At 39.4% G+C, this 19,093-nt stretch overlaps 1 protein-coding gene and 1 long non-coding RNA gene across 4 annotated transcripts; both read right to left on the reverse strand.

The window, feature by feature from the left end:
• Window positions 1-11,951: 11,951 nt before the first annotated feature.
• On the reverse strand, window positions 11,952-15,335 carry LOC131316244 (uncharacterized). The gene is made up of 2 exons (XR_009197055.1): window positions 14,806-15,335; window positions 11,952-12,966 (listed from the first exon to the last, which is right to left on the reverse strand). It is a non-coding gene; the product is annotated as an uncharacterized LOC131316244 (long non-coding RNA).
• A 725-nt stretch (window positions 15,336-16,060) lies between these two features.
• On the reverse strand, window positions 16,061-17,828 carry LOC131316245 (uncharacterized). 3 transcript variants are annotated; one of them, XM_058345545.1, is made up of 4 exons: window positions 17,530-17,828; window positions 16,858-17,409; window positions 16,559-16,697; window positions 16,061-16,129 (listed from the first exon to the last, which is right to left on the reverse strand). In XM_058345545.1, exons 2-4 carry the CDS (start codon window positions 17,093-17,095, stop codon window positions 16,087-16,089), a joined length of 420 nt encoding a protein of 139 aa, XP_058201528.1. In that variant the 5' UTR covers window positions 17,096-17,409; window positions 17,530-17,828; the 3' UTR covers window positions 16,061-16,086. The 3 variants fall into 3 exon arrangements, 1 of the variants encoding a protein (XP_058201528.1); XR_009197056.1 differs by lacking the exon at window positions 16,061-16,129 and having other exon boundaries at window positions 16,277-16,796; window positions 16,913-17,409; XR_009197057.1 differs by lacking the exon at window positions 16,061-16,129 and having other exon boundaries at window positions 16,579-16,697; window positions 16,913-17,409.
• Between the last annotated feature and the right edge of the window lie 1,265 nt (window positions 17,829-19,093).

A 19,093-nucleotide genomic window follows, 5' to 3' on the forward strand; every position in this document is an offset into this window, starting at 1 on the left:
GAAGGAGAGGTCTAGCTTCCAACATCAAAGTAAAGCAATCTAGATTAAAATGAGAGAGGTTTTAGTCGAGTTGAGTGAACACCAGTACCCTGCACTAATTAATATGACACAGATTTCGTAAACTAAACCGCCGGGCACCGGTGCTAAAGAAATTATGCTTGGATTGTCAAATTTTGAGGGCTTATTTTAATGTAGTTTTGTATTTCAAATAATACTGCACTAGTTTGTTAGGACTATTTATTGGAACCACTGCAATTTTTAACTTGTGTCAAAAGCGCAGGCGCTAGCTTGCTGCCCTTAGAGCATCTCTAGTAACCTAGGTCTCTTTCCCCTTTCTCGCCACTTCCGACGAGACAGCGCCCAAAACCCTTGCCCAACAGCCTCGCCTCCCTCCTCGTCAAAGCTCCATACGCTACAGTACCTCACCACGACAGCCGAGGAACGGGGAGCTCTCTCTCTCTCTCTCTCTCTCTCTCTCTCTCTCTCTCTTGTACATTCAACCAAATACGAGCAAAGAAGTCAACGACAGCTGAGGACGGTAATTTCTTCTGGGTTATATTTTTGTAGAATCGATTTTGACGACGGCAATTTTTTGGGTTTCGATTTGTTTTGGGTTGAATCGATTTCGACTCTGGCATTGAATCGGAGTGATGTTTCGATTTTTTGGATGTGTATGTGTATGTATATACCTGTGTTGAATCGACTGAATTGATTTCTTCTGGGTTGAAAAGCTGGGGAAAAAAATAGTTTTGGGATTATTGGAGATTCTGAATACATAATCTGTTGGGTGGTGCATCCATTTGGTGGCTAGACAAAGAGCAAATTTGCACTTTTTCTAACAAAATTTGTTTAGAATGTCATTGAGGCTATTGGAGATGTTCTTACCCCTTTGCAAAGACGAGCGCAAGCACAAATAGCTAACGGGATGGAAAATAGAGCTATGTGATTAGTCCAAACAGCATAAAACTCAATGGAAGGTATCAACACAACATACCTAGTCTCTTTACGTTAATGCACCCATTGCAAAGTCCTGTTCAACAGGAAATTGCACATTGCTCAACTAGACCTGCTCTTATATAGTACAAATGGGCGTGCATTACAGTCGCGAGCTCTTTGTAGTGAAAAAAAAGGTCCAAAAGCTTGGTGTTTTCTGCTGACAGCTTTACATCAACATTAATTAATTAAAAAAGGAAATGATTAGAGCATCATTCAGCAGCCAAAGCTATATTTTGGCTACTCGGGATCTAATGAGGTATCCCGCAAAGTCTTACCTTGTGGGACTCCCCTTTCCCGATCGAATTGCGACATTCCGAGCCGCTCAAAGTGTGCAGAACATGATTTTAAGGGTACGCGCAAGAAATCAGCAAAAAAAATGATCGGGAAGGGCTTGATCCGAGCAGTTTTTTATTGAACCGTTCAATAAAAAACTGTTCGGATTAAGCCCTTCCCGATCATTTTTTTTTGCTGATATCTCGCGAGTGCCCTTAAAATCACATTATGCACACTTTGAGCGGCTCGGATCGTCGCAATTCGATCGGAAAAGGGGCGTCCCGCACGGTAAGGTCGTGCAGGATTGTGGGCACGCGCCCCAAAATCTGCGATTTTCGTTTTAAAAATCGGGTGCGGCCCTCTTTGAAAAGCGCGGCGAAACATCTCGATTCAGAGTCGCCACTCGGGTTTTCGCGGTATGCACCCAAGGAACCGAACTCGAAAACGTTTGTTACGTTTTGTTTGATTTTGAAAAGGCATAGACCGGTCCGTCGTCACCTTCGATATCTGAGTTTCGGGAGCCAGATTACGAGAGGGAAAGGGTTTTATGGCACCACTCTCACCCAATCCGGAGATCAGTCTCTACTCAGGCATTTCGTAAAACGTTTGCATTTTTCTCTCATTAATCATTTTTAGCCAGTTAGGGAGGGGAAACAGTTAATGGGGATTAAAACTGTAACAAGTTGCAATTATGTGATAAAATGTTTATGGATGATTTGCTTGCAATAATAAACATAGATTGAGAACAAGCACCGAGAGCAGTTTGAGTAAGGTGGAGTATGCTTCTCTGAAGGGATGTGAGCAGGTATCGCACCAGTATGCACCGGCCAGGCCGCTGCATACTAACGCAACCTGCGCACGCCACCTCATCACTGGCATACTCCATTTACCATGAACTCACAGTCTTTGTTTGCAACCCTCTGGGCTCTGGAATGGACCAGCGTACAAACCACGCAATCAATATATCAGCGGTTATATAATTACAGACAGATGAAATGGCTTTAAGCCATGAAAATAAACGGAACACCCCATAAACAGTGTGGGAACATAAAAGAGGCCAAGACTAAGCTAAGATGCAAGGGCCAGCCACTGGATCTTGGCATAACTGCCGTACTCCAGTCGTATGAGACCGTACGCCAGTTATACCCCTTACCCAGTACTTGGCTTTGCATCATCTGGGCTCCGAAACATGACCAGAAAGCATCCCAGAGGCTTTCTAAAACAGATATGAACAAATATTAAATGCTACAACTAAACAGTTCTAAATACAAAAAGCAGTAAACTAGTTTTTAGCATGCAATAAGGTGATGAATAGACAGAAAATGAAGCATAAAACAAAAATCTGGACCCCATTTCACAACTGGAGTACACCAGTTCCAGAGGGCTCGGAACTGGAGTACGCCAGTTATTAACTGAAGTACGCCAGTTCCAGACAGATCAAATTTAAAACTGTACGTACTGCCACGGACCGGCGTACGCGGGCTTATGACTGGTGCACGCCGATTCTAGTCAGAAACGATTTTTTTGTTTTTGAAACCTTGACAGCTTTAGGGCCAGGACTGGTATTGATTACCAGCCTTGACTCTGTCAGCTCCCCTCAAGGATCAGAACAGAGAAATATACCCAAGTGGTATACCTTTTGCTTAAAGCTTGATGGAATGTTTGAGCTTTGAATGAATGGATTGATTGGATGATGCTTAGAGGATGTTTGTGTGGATGTTTGACTGTAAGAAGTGTATGGAAGGGTCTCTTGTTTACTCTTTCAATGGATGAAAGAAGAGTAAGTAAGAAAACCAAGAAAAGAGAAAGAAATAGACTTGGAGCTTGAAATTTGGAGAACCAACCCTTTTGAAAGACTAATGGAAGGGGTATATATAGGGGGAAAGGGGTTAAGGCGAGTCAAAGGGACTGGAGCCTTAGCCCATAAGCCTTCCTTCTCATTGGATGAGAGGACAAAGTGATGGGATAGGTGTAAGAAATGTCTCCCGACGGAAAATGTTTTTTCAATGGATTGGAAGGTTCTCAAGTGCTGTAGACCCCTACCCATGGCTTCTGCATGCTTAAAAACACAAGTTTGACCGAAAGTTTGACTGGCGTACTCCAGTTCGGGCTTGGTCAACGGTCAAAGTTGACCGATGACTGACATGTGGCAGAGGACCGGTGCACGCCAGTTGATTACCGGCGTATGTAAATTGGGTTTTGTTAAGGCCTTCTGGTTCTGATTTAGAGAATTTGAAAGGATCTGAAAGGGTTTTGGAATGCTCAAAGCTCAAACATACTAACATTTTCGAGTGTTCTTGATCCATTTCATCATCGGTGAATCAAATACCGTAAATAAACTAATTTGGAAAGTCCAAAATAGGGTGTCTACAAGGATCCCTTAGGAGATCCGGACTGATATTTTGGCTTAAAAGCCAAATTACGGCTTTATTTGTTTCGATAGAAAATATTTTACCATGTAAAATGTTTTCTCAGAAAATAAACTTTGAACTTTTATTTTTTGGTGTTTGGTTAGCACTTGCAAATATTTTCATAAATCAATAAAATAGTGTAGAGAGAATGGGGCTTAAATAGTGGAGAAATATGAGAATATTGGAATTAAACGTGAGTCAGGACTGACAATCGAGAAAATTGAGCAGTAAGAATTGCAGTAGAAGGTAGGGGTTCATTTCAGAAAATAACTTATGGAAGATTTAAGGGTAAGTTATTCTCATCCAATTGATAGAAAATGTTTTACATGTAAAATATTATCCTACTGTAATTTTTTACACAACCAAACACAGAAAAATAGATAAAACATTTTACTGAAAAATATTTTACGCCCAAACAAACGGAACCTACTTTCCTCCAACTGTGAGCCATTTCGTTGTCCAAAAAATGGCTCGGCCATTTCTGTAGCCAAATTTGGTTGAGCAATTGGCTGAGCCATTTCATGCCAACTTACCATTCTCTTCCATCAACAATTTTATAGATCCGACCTTCCATCTTTATGAGTCAACAAATCATATAACATAAATTTTGCCCACATAATTGGATACCTAATTTCACACGGCAAATTACTCCGGCCAGAATTGAATATTGGAATCATCACTAAAACAAAAGGATTGGTAAAAAAAATGAAATAAAATATAATCTCGGTTGAGAGAGGGAAGTGGAGGGAGAATACGTCAATCTCAACCGATCCCAAGAGTTCGGGGAAGAGAACGCCAACCGCATGGGGTGGAAGTATATAGGGGGAATGGGTGGCACATGCCATCCCCGGCTCCCGAAAAAAAGTTATTTCACAATAAAAGTAGTCGATTAAGTACTTATTGAAAACTGAATAATTTGATTTTTCACTCAAATGATGAAAAATAGATACAAAAGAAATGAACACTTCAAATCATACAAGTTATATTTCATTAACTTTGATCATTTAAATATCACAATATAGTTGAATCAAGCCTTTATTCAGGCTCCGTTCCGAAAACCTTCTTAAAAAATAAGTACTTATTTTGGAACTTCTCATTCAAAAATAAGAAGGGTCATTCCACAAAACCCAAATAAAAAGTTCCTTTCACATTTTCAAACTCAAAAATAATGTAAATGAAAAAATAAAATTCAAATTTTTTTGCACCGTATTAAAGATCTCAATGAGATCTATCAAATAAGATCCATAGTGATAAGAAAATTATTTGCGTAAACACATGATTTTTGAGCTTGAAGTTGCTTTATACAAAAAATAAGACTGTTGCTATGAGAATGGGCGCCGGCGGAGGGAAATCGTACCGACGGCCGCGCCGGGCCGGTACTGGCCACCGGATGGCCCATCCAAGCCGTCCAAAAATTCTAAAAAAAAAATCAAGGGGGCCACCGTGGGAATTAACGACATCCGAGGTGTGTAGAGTGCTTGATCCGAGCACCCATTTTTCGTGTATATGATTTCACATGAAAAAGGGGTGCTCGGATCAAACACCCTACACACCTCGGATGCCGTTGATTCCCACGCAAGACCCTTCGGTTTTTTTTTTTAGAATTTTTGAACGGCTCGGATCAGCCGTCTGGTGGCCGAAGACGGCCCAGCGCAGCCGTTGGTACGATTTCCCTCCCCAGCCGGTCGGTACCTATATAAATTCTTCCAAAATAAGTACCAACCTTCTTATTTTCCGGGACAAGACTTCTTATTAGACAAAAAATAAATTCTTATTTCGGTTCTGAAACGGGCCCTCATTCTAACAAAGAAAATAAAGCCCTAAGACAAAATCGGATTTTACGCTTAACCTTTCTCTTCGTGTTGGTACCGACACATGTAATTACATATAATAGTGAACCGATTGAACAGTTTGATCACCTCTTGAGCAAATTCTTGGCGAGGGCTCCGGATCCTCTGTCCGAGAGTCCCTGTCCGAGTTCTCTGTCCCACACCTCAATGGGTGACACGTGTCCCCCTCACCCCAAACCAAAACATCACGCCACACCCAATCCCTCCCCCTCCCCCTCCAAGAACACTCCGTCCCGGACCTCTTCTCCCTACGCTACCTCCCCTTCGCCACCAAGATCAAAACCCTAGCCCTCGACCGCTGCCTCACCGCCACTTCCTCCCCTCCCAACAACAACTCCTCCAAGGTCTTCGTCGGCGGCGTCGAGATCACCCACCCCTGACCTCTTTGACGACGGCGGCGTCGTCGTCCACGGCCTCCAAGGCTTCGTCTCCCACCTCTCCCCCTTCTCCTGCAACATCAAACGAACGACGTCGCTCTCCTTCCTCCCACGTCACGAGTTTCCGTTTCCACGTCTTCGGATATTCTGTTGAATCTGATAGTTATCACTTTCCCGTAAACCGGAGCTCCCCTCAGAAAAGTTCCAAATAGGTTGCTGATGGCGAGCGTCTGGATCGTTTGCCGGCCGGGACGGTGTTGCCGACGCTGAATCTACGGCAGGAACTGGTGGTTACTACCTACGGCGGCGGCAGAGGTCTGTTTGGGTCCCGGTGAGGATTGAGAAGACAAGGGGGAGGGATTGGGTGTGGCGTGGTGTTCTGGTTTGGGGTGAGGGGGACACGTGTCGTCCACTGAGGTATGGGATAGAGGACTCGGACAGAGACTCTCGGACAGAGGATCCGGAGCCCTTGGCGAGAGCTGCTTTTCCCACCCCTCTGAAACAGCACCCCTCCCGACCCCACCACTCCTTTCCCGTTTTAACCCCCCCCCCCCCCCCCCCCCCCCCCCCCCCCACTTCTTCTTTCCAATTTTTATTCTTCTTTTTTTCTTTCCTTTTTTTTTCTCTATTACCCCCTCCCGTTCTTTCCTTCCGACTGTTTTTTTTTTCCTTTTTTTCTTATATATATGTATATCTATTAAAAAATATATAGTTTAAAAAATAAATGTTTCAATTTTCAATCCATTTGAACCGGTACAAAAATGTTATTTTTCCAAACATTTCATCCTAAATGGTCGTAGTAAATTTTTTAATACACTACTTATTTTTTTAACTATTTTTTAATATATAAATGGTGTAATAAAAAATAAATATTTCAATTTTCAATCCATGTTACTAATCAAACTATTATTTCTTACATTTAAAAAATTTGTTCTTTCTTTCTTACACAATAGGTTCAAGTCTAATTCTAGATTTTGTAAAGTAATTGAGAGAGAAAAAAAAAGTGTTTCAATTGATTATGTTTATCTGAATATTTTTTTTCTCCTTTTTTTCTCCTTTATAGATTAAAAAATATAGTTACAAAAATAAGTGTTCCAATTTTCAATCCGTTTGAACCGGTGCAAAGTTGTTATTTTTCTGATCATTTCATCTTAAATGGTCGTAATAAATTTTTGACTCCAAGGCTTTTCAATGGACATCCTAAGAGAGTCTTGGAACTAAATAATAAGTTTTAGGGTGTTTTGTTAAAAGGCCTTCAAAAGATATGAGTAATTAAATAAAGAAATAAATTAAAATAATATGATCAGAATAAAAAAATCTTCACATCCGTTCAAACGCATTAAAAATTGAAGCACTTAATTTTTTAACCATATTTTTTAATATATATAAACGGTCTCAAAAAATTAAGTGCTTAAATTTTCACTCCGTTTGAATCGGTGCAAAGATCTTGTCAATATAATCAGAATAACAAGATCTTTGCACCGGTTCAAACGGAGTGAAAATTTGAGCATTTTATACTGTTTATATATTAAAAAATATGGTTAAAAAATTAAGTATTTCAATTTTTAATGCGTTTGAACGGGTGTGAAGATCTTTTTATTTTGATCATATTATTCTAAAGAGACATAATCAAATTTTGTCTCTAGGGCTCTCATAATTACGTTTCTGCTCCATAGAATTGCAAATTGATGGTGAGGATTTTTTTTAACCCAAACGTTGCCGTTTAGGGGCTACTGCCATGGCCAATTAAAATGGCGGAGGGAGGTAATTAAAAGGGTTGAGGGAGGGTAAAAGCGGAAAAAAGGTATGGAACCGGGAGGGGTGTGGTGTCAGGGGGTGGGAAAAGCAATTTACATTCTTGGCTCTGGCGCCACTGGCCAACAATGAGAGTTCGTGGCAGTTGATCGCCGCCGATTGTGGTCAATTTGAGAAGAAAATTGTGAAAAAATTATAGGCCAGTAGAGAGGAGAAATTATTCATTGCCCCAAAGGCAACACCTAATCTTTAACAGGTGGTGCCTTTTACCAATTAAAATTTGCCCAATTGAAAGTGTCAGACTTCTGCCACATAAGCAACCTCTCACTTGACGGGAAAGAGGCAAACGGAAATGCAGTCTACCTACCCCTTGTCTTTTCAATTTCAATTTCAATTTTAATTTCTCCCCCTATCCCACTAGACACACAGTCTTTTCTCTAAAATTAAGTGTTTTAAATTTCAATTCGTTTGAATGGGTGAGAAGATTTTATTTTTTTTATCATTTAATTCTAAAGGGTCATAATTAAATTTTGACTATAGGGCTCTCGTTGATTAGCCCTAAGAAAGTCGTAGAATCAAATATCTTTTAGGACTAACCAACGAGAGCCCTAGAGTCAAAATTTAATTATGACCATTTAGGATAAAATGATCAGAAAACTAAAATATTTCTATCGGTTCAAACGGATTGAAATTTGGAGCACTTAATTTTTTAACCATATTTTTTAATATATAAACTGAAGGTTGAAAAATTAATTGTTCTAAATTTCAATCCGTTTGAATGGGTGAGAAGATTTTATTTATCTGATCATTTAATTTTAAAGGGTCATAATTAAATTTTGACTATAGAGCTCTCGTTGGTTAGTCCTAAGAGATATTTGATTCTACGACTTTCTTATGGCTAATCAACGAGAGCCCTATAGTCAAAATTTAATTATGACCCTTTAGAATTAATGATAAAAAAATAAAATCTTCTCACCCATTCAAACGGATTGAAATTTAAAACACTTATAATTTTAGAGAAAAGGCTGTGTGTCTAGTAGGATAAGAGGAGAAATTAAAATTGAAATTGAAAAGACAAGGGGTAGGTAGACTGCATTTCCGTTTGCTTCTTCTCCGTCAAGTGAGAGGTTGCTTATGTGGCAGAAGTCTGACACTTTCAATTGGGCAAATTTTAATTGGTAAAAGGCACCACCTGTTAAAGATGAGGTGTTGCCTTTGGGGCAATGAATAATTTCTCAGTAGAGAGAGACTAACAAAGGGAAATCGTGAGAAAGATGGGGGACTTGAATTATCCTGAAGCCTTCCCAAGGCAAACCACATCATGTGGTTTGGAAGCAATCCAATGGCTGTGAGTAGTATTTGAAATGATCCAAGAGCTGAGATTTACGTAAGAATGATCAAAGGGCTGTCATAGAGTGTATAAGATAATTGCTAGTAAAATACTAGCTTAGAAACCAATGGAGCAATTTTACCAACATTTACTTTTTGACAGTAATAGTGTCAAAATAATTTTTGATAGTACCAAAATTTTAATGCACAAAAATCTTATACACTTTTCAATGCACAAAAATCTTATACACTATATACAATATATAAGACTTTTGTGTATTAAAATTTTAACATTATCATTTCTCTTCCTTTTAGCAATTCATATAATGGCACGCATTTGACAATATTTTATTCTGTATTCTTTCTTCTCCTCGAAAGAAAGACAGCAAAAGATCACCCACAGCCACCAACTACCGACAACCACCCACCGCCTCATTCCATTTCCCTTTCCTGTGGGCTGTGACCACGACTACCTTCTTCCGACCACCCTTGGCCGCCCCAACCCACCAGTACCCCTTAATTGCATTCCATGGAAACTACCCAACCCACCCGCCCGCCACTTCAGACCTCAATTAGCAACAAGCGAAAGTCAGCCAAGGGTACTACAATTAGTATCAGAAACTTGAGTGGATGGTGATTTCACATTTCGCGTTCAACCTAACGAGTGGGTCGGTATTTTGATTTTGAATTGGCCTCCAAGTGTTGAGTTTCTATGCGTATCCACAACGAAAGGAAAGGTAAGCCTCATTAGTCATTCCGATAACATACCAGTCACTCACGAGTAACCTATATAAGGGCCTTTTACAAGGCCAACCAGTGGCTTCGGCCTTCGAGTGCTCGAGTGATATATAACCAAAAAATCTGGCTCCGCCCCATGTATAGTCCTAATCGTGCAGAGCATACTCCCATGGTTGTGAATCAATTGAGACTTTTTCCTTAGAAAGAAAAATCACCCCTCCCAATCATTTTTGAACTCGGGAGGCCCGGATCTGGGAAACCAATTTTGGATTTTGGCTCTTGGTTCCGATTGCCCTTAACGATGGATTTTTGAGCTCTCCAACAGCAACCATGGCAGCGTCAATAGCAGATCAGGGTGATCCTTCAGCCTACGGCGGGGACGAACTTCAGTTAAGTGCAAATCTGGTCACTTCGCCCTCCTCCATTATTTTTTTATTATTATTGCAGCTGTAATCTCTCTTTTTTTTAATATAATGGATGATCTTTCCGCTCAGGGGAAAAAAAAACAAAAAGGAGAGCGTATTGAATCATAATGAAAATAAAAATAATAAGAGGGACAAAGATAAGCAAATTGTCTTTGTAAAATCATTCAAAACAACTCAGTTTATACACGTACAAAAGATACATCTGCAGTGTTACAGAAAAAGAAAGCGAATCCGTTGTACAATATCAGCGATTCAGCAGAGAGAGAGAGAGAGAGAGAGAGAGAGAGAGGTGGGTAAATTAAGCGGCAGCAGGGGGTGGTCTGAGGACAGGAAGGGGAAGGGGAGGGGGAGGAGGAAGGGAAGGAGAAGCGAAGGGGAGATGGCGGAGGATGAGGAAACGAACCCGCCTCGGAAATGGCAAAGGAACCTCGTGAAACATATGCTCCAGTATTCTCCCCAGCAGCATCGTGTACTCCTCCAACATCTCAGCCACTATTGCCACCAATATCATCCCTCTAATTAGCCTCTCTCTCTCTCTCTCTCTCGACCGACCGACCGAGTCAATATCAGCTGAAACCAACGATGACTCTGTTTTGCCACTTATTCTTTCTTGCCTCTCCGACTCAAGTCAACTCGCTATATTCCTTGATGATATAATAACAAGAGAGAATTGCGAACTGGAGTAGGATGTTTAGTAAAAAACCAGAGTAGGATGTTTAGTAAAAAACCACTACCAATTCAATATCTTTAGGTAGACACATCGACGAATTTGTATTTATATCCAACACCACAAGCTAGCTTTATCTGATCAGTCAGCGTCCCCGGCCCTCAGCTGTTTTTGGCCTTCGGTTTGGGCAAATCAGCGGCGGCAGCTATCCTTCCGGGTTTCCATCCGTTTCTCTTTTTCCCCCAAAGCGTGCCAGGTATATGCGTCAGTGTCACGGTATGGGCTGCCCACGTGGCCTTTGTTACACTGCTTACAGATCATATTTTTACTATTTAAACCTATCTAGACTCTAAAAAAAATTGAGTTTGGATATTTTTTACTTTTTTGATTCTTTTCGTTGAAGCGAACTAATAATTTATAAAAAAATGATGCAAAATTAATAAATGCGAAAAAAAATTAACTAAAGATAAAAAATAAGCTACTTGACTTTAGCCAAAATAGGCCTAAAGTCTCTTTCACCAAGTGGGCTATGGGCAAAACAGGATTGGCTCCACCTTTTTTACAATAGCCTCTCCTCATCCTTATCCACTTCTAATGCCACGTGCATTTATTTCATATCATGGTAATACTAATAACACGCAGAGTCTCATGCCTGTAAATTTTGTGTCTGTGATGCACTGTATGCTTGAGAAAGTCTAAGGTGTGTACATTGAGAGGTAAATGTAAGTCTGCTTTTTTGACATAGTGCTCTTAACTCGCAAACTTAGCTACTTATTTTAGTGAATAACCAGGTTTTGAACTGGAAAATATGTCTATTTCAATGAATAGGGGTAGGCAGTAGGAATGTTCGTTTTAGGCAAGAAGCTACCAATAACAAGATAATCCAGATCAAATCAAGTGCCAAAACCAAAATCAAAAAATTTGCCCAAAGCCAAAATCACGCCAATTGTTTTTTTGGTTGAACAGCAATTTTTTTGTTCACGTCAATTCTTGGTAAGTACCAATTTTGTTAGAAAAGAAACAACACCAAAAAAGAAAGAAAACTAAGACTAAATGCAATTTCTAAAACCTTCCAATTCCCCCTTGAAATGAAACTTGAAGTTTTGTACCACAAGACACGCAAAAATCTCAAACACAACGCAACATTTGTTTATATCACTTCTCAGCAAGATTTAAAATAGTAGATGAATTTCTTTAACGTAAGCAATATCTTTTGTGAATGCCACGTATCCTGGGTAGACCGGAAGTTGCAAAATCTTTTGTGAATGCCACGTATCCTGGGTAGACCGGAAGTTTAAACAACCGCTTCCTATCCAAACCATCAAAATCAATCACTCATGTCTAAACATAAACTGTAAATCAAAATCTGTTTTTTGGTCAGAAGAACTTCTCTGTCGTAGTAAATGCCCCACGCTCATTCGGGTTTAACAGGAGCATTTTCAAGATTATGGATCTCCTTCTTGCTCTTTATTTAACACTTTCTCTTTGTATCTATATCGATTTTATCCAAAGTCCTCAGAAATCCCCATGTATCCATAAAGCTCCACATTCTTTTTCCCAGCTACCTCATTACTGCTGCTGCTTTTGCCCTTGCTGGAACTGGGGGTCCCCTCGCCCAAAATCTCTTCCACGCTTGTCGTCGACAAAATATTTGTGAAGCCCCTCTGCATCTTGCAAACCAGAAAACATACCCAAGAACCTTACCACTATGACCATATAACATACATTGGTTCAAATCTCATAAAGAAAGCGACACCCATAACCATATAGGTTCAAAATTGCAATTCAGTTTTGAAGCATCACATTTGATCTATTCACCATAGATATAAGACACTCACCTCTAAGAAAGTTTCCAACTGCGTCTAAACTTACGACTTGCTGCTCATCCACTTTATTTTCTTCTATAGAACTGTTATGAACGAGGAAGACCGCCAGAGAATGACATCCTCCTTCTGAGCCATGGCTTCTTTATAAGGAATATGCTCCAGAACCCATGTGCTAACATCAGGGGCCACCCCACTTTTCCACCCTAACAGAACACAAATTGCTTTGTGAAGACTCAGGTGCTCTGCTCTCAACCTGAACTTGTGGGACATGAACGCGTGTGTAGCCAATTGCTGAGTGTCCATGAATTCTTTTGATACACTGGAATAACACAAGCATGAGCAATTACATAAAAGTGAGGATTATGTCATCACCAAAGAGCAGGCAAGGAAAAAACATACCTTCTATTCAAGAGCAGAACAGCAAGAACAACAGAGTTCTCAAATGTTCACATAGCAAATTATCTCGAAGTCAACTAAATTTGCTCTTACAGATTGCTAACTTCTTCACACAATGTGGAAAATTCTTCCATGTTAATAAACAAAAATATGTAGACAATGTGCCTGGCAACATTTTACACAAACACGCACACACAAACAAAAAATCCTGCTTGGGAAAAGGAAAAAGACACGGTAAAACCTAATAGGTTTAAGGTAGGTGTCCAGTTTACACCTGTGTTGTGGTTAGGAAAAAGGCTTTGTTAAATTGGGTGTGTGCGCATTTGTGTTCAGTATATTTTACATTCATCAAGAACCGTAATTAAAACAAGTCCAAAGATTGAACATTCACCAGTAAAAGGGAATGATTTGTGCCAAAACATGATTACACCATCAAATGGACAGCTAATTAAAACAGCTGAAAGTTATTTCATTAACTAAGGCAAATAAGAAGGGAAAAAAGAATGGAATTGGAGAAACCAAGAATGATATAAGAGGCAACTGAAGGGAATTTTCGGTAGAGGATGGAATTCTGGTTCTGAAATTGCTCACATCCAGATATCAAAAGAAAAAACTTGGCCACTCATAAGGCAATCATGGTGGCATTATTAAGGAGTTTGATAAAGTGATATTGGTTAGCATCAATAGGGCAGTTGAGTTGAATAGAGAGCTGAATCCTGTGACGTGAAAATTATTAAAAAGCAGAACATAACAGCTTCATGGTTAGAAGTTATTGAAAGGACGCTGTCTCAGACTTGTGCATCATCTAAACTATACTCCTTTACTAATGTCATTATCAATATTGGCCTCACTTTGCTTGACTTCAGTTGATCAACTTAAAAGTAAGTTTCTTATCATATGATTCTTTGATGTATTTATATAAATAGGGGGGAAAAAAGAAAGAAAGATACGTCGGGTACTTGTACTCTGACATACTCCATAGATAGATGCCAATCCCTTCTATTTCAAAAATATGTACACAACCCATCATGATAAGCATTAACTATCACAATTAAAGTGAAGTTTGTGTAAGCAAAGGCAATAAGCGGTAAAACTGAACTTCAAGGTGCAGAAAAGCAAGTAGAGTGGGAGTTCTTATTTGAAAACAATGCACTACGGTACCTTGTCAAGATTTATATTCAAAATATAATATGAATAAACATAAAGTGCACTCTTAAGCACACCCAAGCAATAAGCAACCAAACCAAATAGGAAAAGCAAAAATTTAGAATCCAAAAACACAAAAATATCATGGCTATAATGCTTAAGAGTCTAAAAATTTACAAGGGAAGAGCACTGACTATATATCATATCAATGATAAGAACTACGATGAACAAGAAACAGATACATACATAAATTGTAGCCTGCCTCAAGACTTCATTTTTATAGCTCCAAACAATTTTGTATTTCTAAACAGCACAAATGGCAACATAATTGATACTATCCCTCTTTGGCAGAAAGGAACATGTAAATGGTACGGGGTTATAAACTATGATGGCAAATTATTTTCAATTTGGATCAAGCGATAAACATTCAACACAGTGCTCTTAACTCACAAACTCAGCTACCTGTTTCATTCAATAACAAACTTTCAAATCCGAAAACACCAAGTCCCTGTGTATAAGAATAGAGAGGAGGAGCATTTCTTTTAGGCAAGGAGGTAGATTGTTTTAAATATGGAAGGGGATAGTGCCAAAGAAGTGAAAGGAATAGATTGATTACCGACGGGAAGAAAAGGACCAAGAAGGAAGCAAACGCTCTTTTAGAGCCTTGTTTTCCGGCTTAAACTCATAAACCAGTGTCAGAAGATTGGTTCTCAAGACTGCAGGTATATCTCCAGCATGCTTCTTGTCTCTCAATTGACAAAAGGTACCAGCAAGCTCTTAAAACCTGCAATTACAGAACAACAATAGAGAACTTTAGGAGTTGAAGATAACTTCCTTTACGAATAAATTGCTAGCTGGTAGGGGTAGACCAAAGTGTAGTTGATTAATTCTAAGTGTTGTAAAACCTGTTCCTTGTGTTTGTTTCTCATTTTTTTGGATGTCTTCAAAAACAAAGTGGATACAATGCTTAGTTTTCACCCAATCTACCCATCCCTCTTCAAGCCCATTTCCAAACTCAAACGGTAATGCATCTTTTCTTTTATTCTTTATGTCTTCGTGCTTCATTTGGTAGGAACCGATCAAACAGACGGGGTTGAGATATCACTGATAAAATATGAAATCTCAAGAATAAATTTAAGGTGCCTTCATAGCTATTATTAGTCTGAATATATGTTGACTATTGAATTTGCAAATAAATCCAAGCAAAAATAGTAAATATTATTATCAGATTTGTGAATTCTGTAAGGGAGAATGCTACATTCATAGGGATAAACTAATGAAAGGGAAGGTCTAAAGCATAATTATTTTATTTCCACAATAATGCATACACATAAATCCACTTCTACATTTCTCGTTAGTAATAGATCTTGTGAATAAAAGAATCAACATACAAAGATAAGTACAACAACAGCAGTTGTTGAGAGCTATATTACTGACCCACAAATTCGGGGGAAAGCATGTACAAGTTTCTTTATTTTTAGTAACATAGCACACCTTAGCGCATATACGAGGGAGAAAATATGTAAGGAAATGATCAATATCATGCATAAAGAAAGCCTAGAAAAACCAGACAAAAACAAATAAATACGCCCTCAATTGCAAGTATATATTGGAAGGGAAAATACCACAAATACGTCTATAACCAGCAAGTGGTATGCTTAAAACAATCATATCAAACAACACAGGAAGTCAAGCGGCTGCAATTGGCAAAAGTGGTAAATAAAATACAAGGCAAGGGTTTAACGCATGCATCAGGGGGAAATCTAACAAACGTATGATTATGGAAGTATGCCGGAATTACGTTAAAGGGGGAAAAAAACACTATTGAGAATTCTTCACAAAATAACACAATCAAAACTATATTACCGTGCCCAGAGCCACAACAACTCCCAAACTTTCATAACTCATTTACTCCACCACTACGCATGCCTGAGGGAAATCTGGTATGGTAAATTCACAAACTAAGTACGCGCCACAAACAAAACAAATCAAAAAGCACAATAATAAATCCACGAAACTGTGTATGTGCGTGTACGCGCGCGCGCGCGTGTGTGTGTGTGTGTGTGTGTGTATATATATATATATATTTTTTAAATCCACAAAACTGTGTAATTTTTTTTTTAATATCGAAGAGAGAAGTATAGTCTCCGACAAGGTCGGAAACCAACGATCCATATTGCGTACAACAACTAGTACAAGAGATGCCTAAATATATTTATCGGAGGAAGAACTATAGCCTTCATCGAGGTTGAAAACGAACGATCTATATGGTACAACTGCGACAACCAGCACAAAATATGCCTAAATATAAATCAATCATACGAAAGAACGAATTTGTCGGAGAAGTTAAGATAACAGATGGGGAGAACCTGACGAAGAGAGCAGATTTCAACCGGCAGAGATCCCGATCGCGGGGAGCAGCGGTGAAGATCGTACACCAAACCAGAGCTCTAGAAACATGTATTTTCCTTCTTGAAGTGTGTATGAGAAATAGCGGTGCACATAACCCTAAAATCAGAAATCCATATCATCCTTACAAGCCTTAAAAATTCAGAAGAAAGTAGAAACACTGCGCCCACCGCAGCAACAGAACAAAGATTGCCTAGCCTACAAAACCAAACAACAGTGCAGAAAGCGGGATTTTAAAAGCTCAGAAATCAGACCCAACCTTTCGAACTGAAGGGGAAAACAGTAACAATCGGCGTGCAAAGGGGCGAACTCACTTGAAGACAGCGCACAAATCTCAGATCGCAGCACGTAAGATCGGCTCCAAAGCACCTCCTCTGGCAATCGCCTAGGGTTTTGATCCCGGAGAAGGCACGGTCAAGGATGACGGGGGATCGGACGGGCGAAAGAGTTAGAGGAAGATCCGGACAACGAGAAGGCCGAGGAGGTGAGAAAATCATCGCAGAAGCAATTGCTTCCCCAGCGCACTCCGCTGGTTTCGTCTGAAATCATCCACTCTGTGAGAAGTAGATAGAGAAACGAAAAATATGTATGCCTCCTTTCTGATGACGTCAGCGTGACACGAGAATCTACTCACACATCCAAAAGACGAAATCACCCTCAACGTTATAAGGGAAGCCCAGCCAATTGAGGGGCTCAATTGGCTAATGCCTATTGAACTGCTAAACATAAAATCCTAAGTTATAGAGTCAAACCATTAAACCAGTCAAGTGATGATCTGTAATAAGCGCCAAATACCAGCTGCAACCCACACCTAACAACAAAAACACACATGAATCACACTCAAGCATATCTTATTGATCTTTCCAAAAAATGAAGTAACATAAAGTAACTGTATGTAGATTTTAAGAGCCAAAGATAGTGGATAAAATACCTATAGTGCTGCTGTGCACAGACGAATTGTGCACAACAGCATCTAACCAAACTCCTAGAGCATCTTCTGAAATCCAGTGCAAATTACCATCCAGTCCCAAGCGTTGGCCATAGTCATCAATGAACCTATGACATGGTCTATACATCACATTGTCATTTTGTCCTCAATATGATATTGCAGCAGCCACTTTTTCACTGTCAGTATTGAGAAGCAAATACACAGGCCGTACACCATGCATATATGTTAAACGGTTCTCAATGGTCCCGCGGACAAATGGGGACTGAATCATCATACAAGCAGGCCCTACAATCGAAAAGAGTATATTACTTGACAAACAACTTGTAATGAAATAAAAAGAATACAGGCAAAGGTTTAACCACAAAATGGAAAAACAAAACAAAAATAAGATCGTAGAATGTACAATGCAACAGAACTTCTTCTTTTAATCTACATCTCACATCCTCTCGTCTTCCCAAAAAAATTCAATCAGATTCTTCTATTATCTCTGATGCTAATCTGGACATTGGAAACTACGCTGACACGATTGGACCGAGTTACATACTTGGTCCCATTTCTCATCAACATGGCAAGCATGCATTGTTCCATTCATTTAAGTCATTATTTCCTGTTCAGAACTATTTATGTGTAAAAATCAGAGTCTTTTTCCAGGAAAAAGCCTAAACCTCTGCCTATGCCGCCATATTGCTGAACACTGATTAAGGCTTGGATACTGTGCCTCATTTTACCCTTTTGTTGGTTTCATGATTGAGCTCAGTCTTCTATTCCAAGAATTTGCATACATAATGAGAAGCTTAATGTACTCCAAAGCTGCTGATAAAAAAAAAAAACTTATGCTAAAGCTTATTAGTTGCATAGCTGCAATACTTTAACACCTACTTTAACACCTGGCTCTGAAATTAACTACTGAACCAATCATCGATTGCTCATTAGGGGAAACTTAAAAGAAATCAGACACTTTGGCAGCTTTTTTGTGGTTTCATTTCAGAACTTGGTCAGGTAAGGAGATTTTTTTTGGGCTATGTGGATGCAAAACATGGAGGGGATCCTTTCACATTTTTTTTCCCCTCCAACGGCTACTGATAGATTTTTTCCTCTCTACAAGACCTGATCTAATTTGCAAAGACTCCAGCCACACAAACTCCAGTAGTTCATACGCACAAACCTTCAAAGCAACAAACTCCAGTAGTTCATACGCACAAACCTTCAAATCAACCAAAAAAAAAAAGAAAACGAACGTGGTTAATTAACCTCGAAAAACCAACATCAAAACCCTCAATCACCAACGAAAAAACCCTAAACACACAACTGCACACCAAAATCAACCTCACAAAAAAACACACCAGAAAAACAAGCAACTGCAGAAATACAAGTCCATAAATTGACATGCAAAACAGAAATCCAAGAAACAAGAACCAAACCTGAAGAAACGAGTAACAACCACGGATTTCACCACTGGATGAACGAAAGGAACATCAGCAAATCGCGAACTCTACGGCGAAGAAACCCCCAAAAAAAATAACGCCTCACCGTCCGTCGCACAGGC

This window comes from Rhododendron vialii, chromosome 2a, assembly GCF_030253575.1.
Source record: "Rhododendron vialii isolate Sample 1 chromosome 2a, ASM3025357v1".
Taxonomy (NCBI): Eukaryota; Viridiplantae; Streptophyta; class Magnoliopsida; order Ericales; family Ericaceae; genus Rhododendron; species Rhododendron vialii.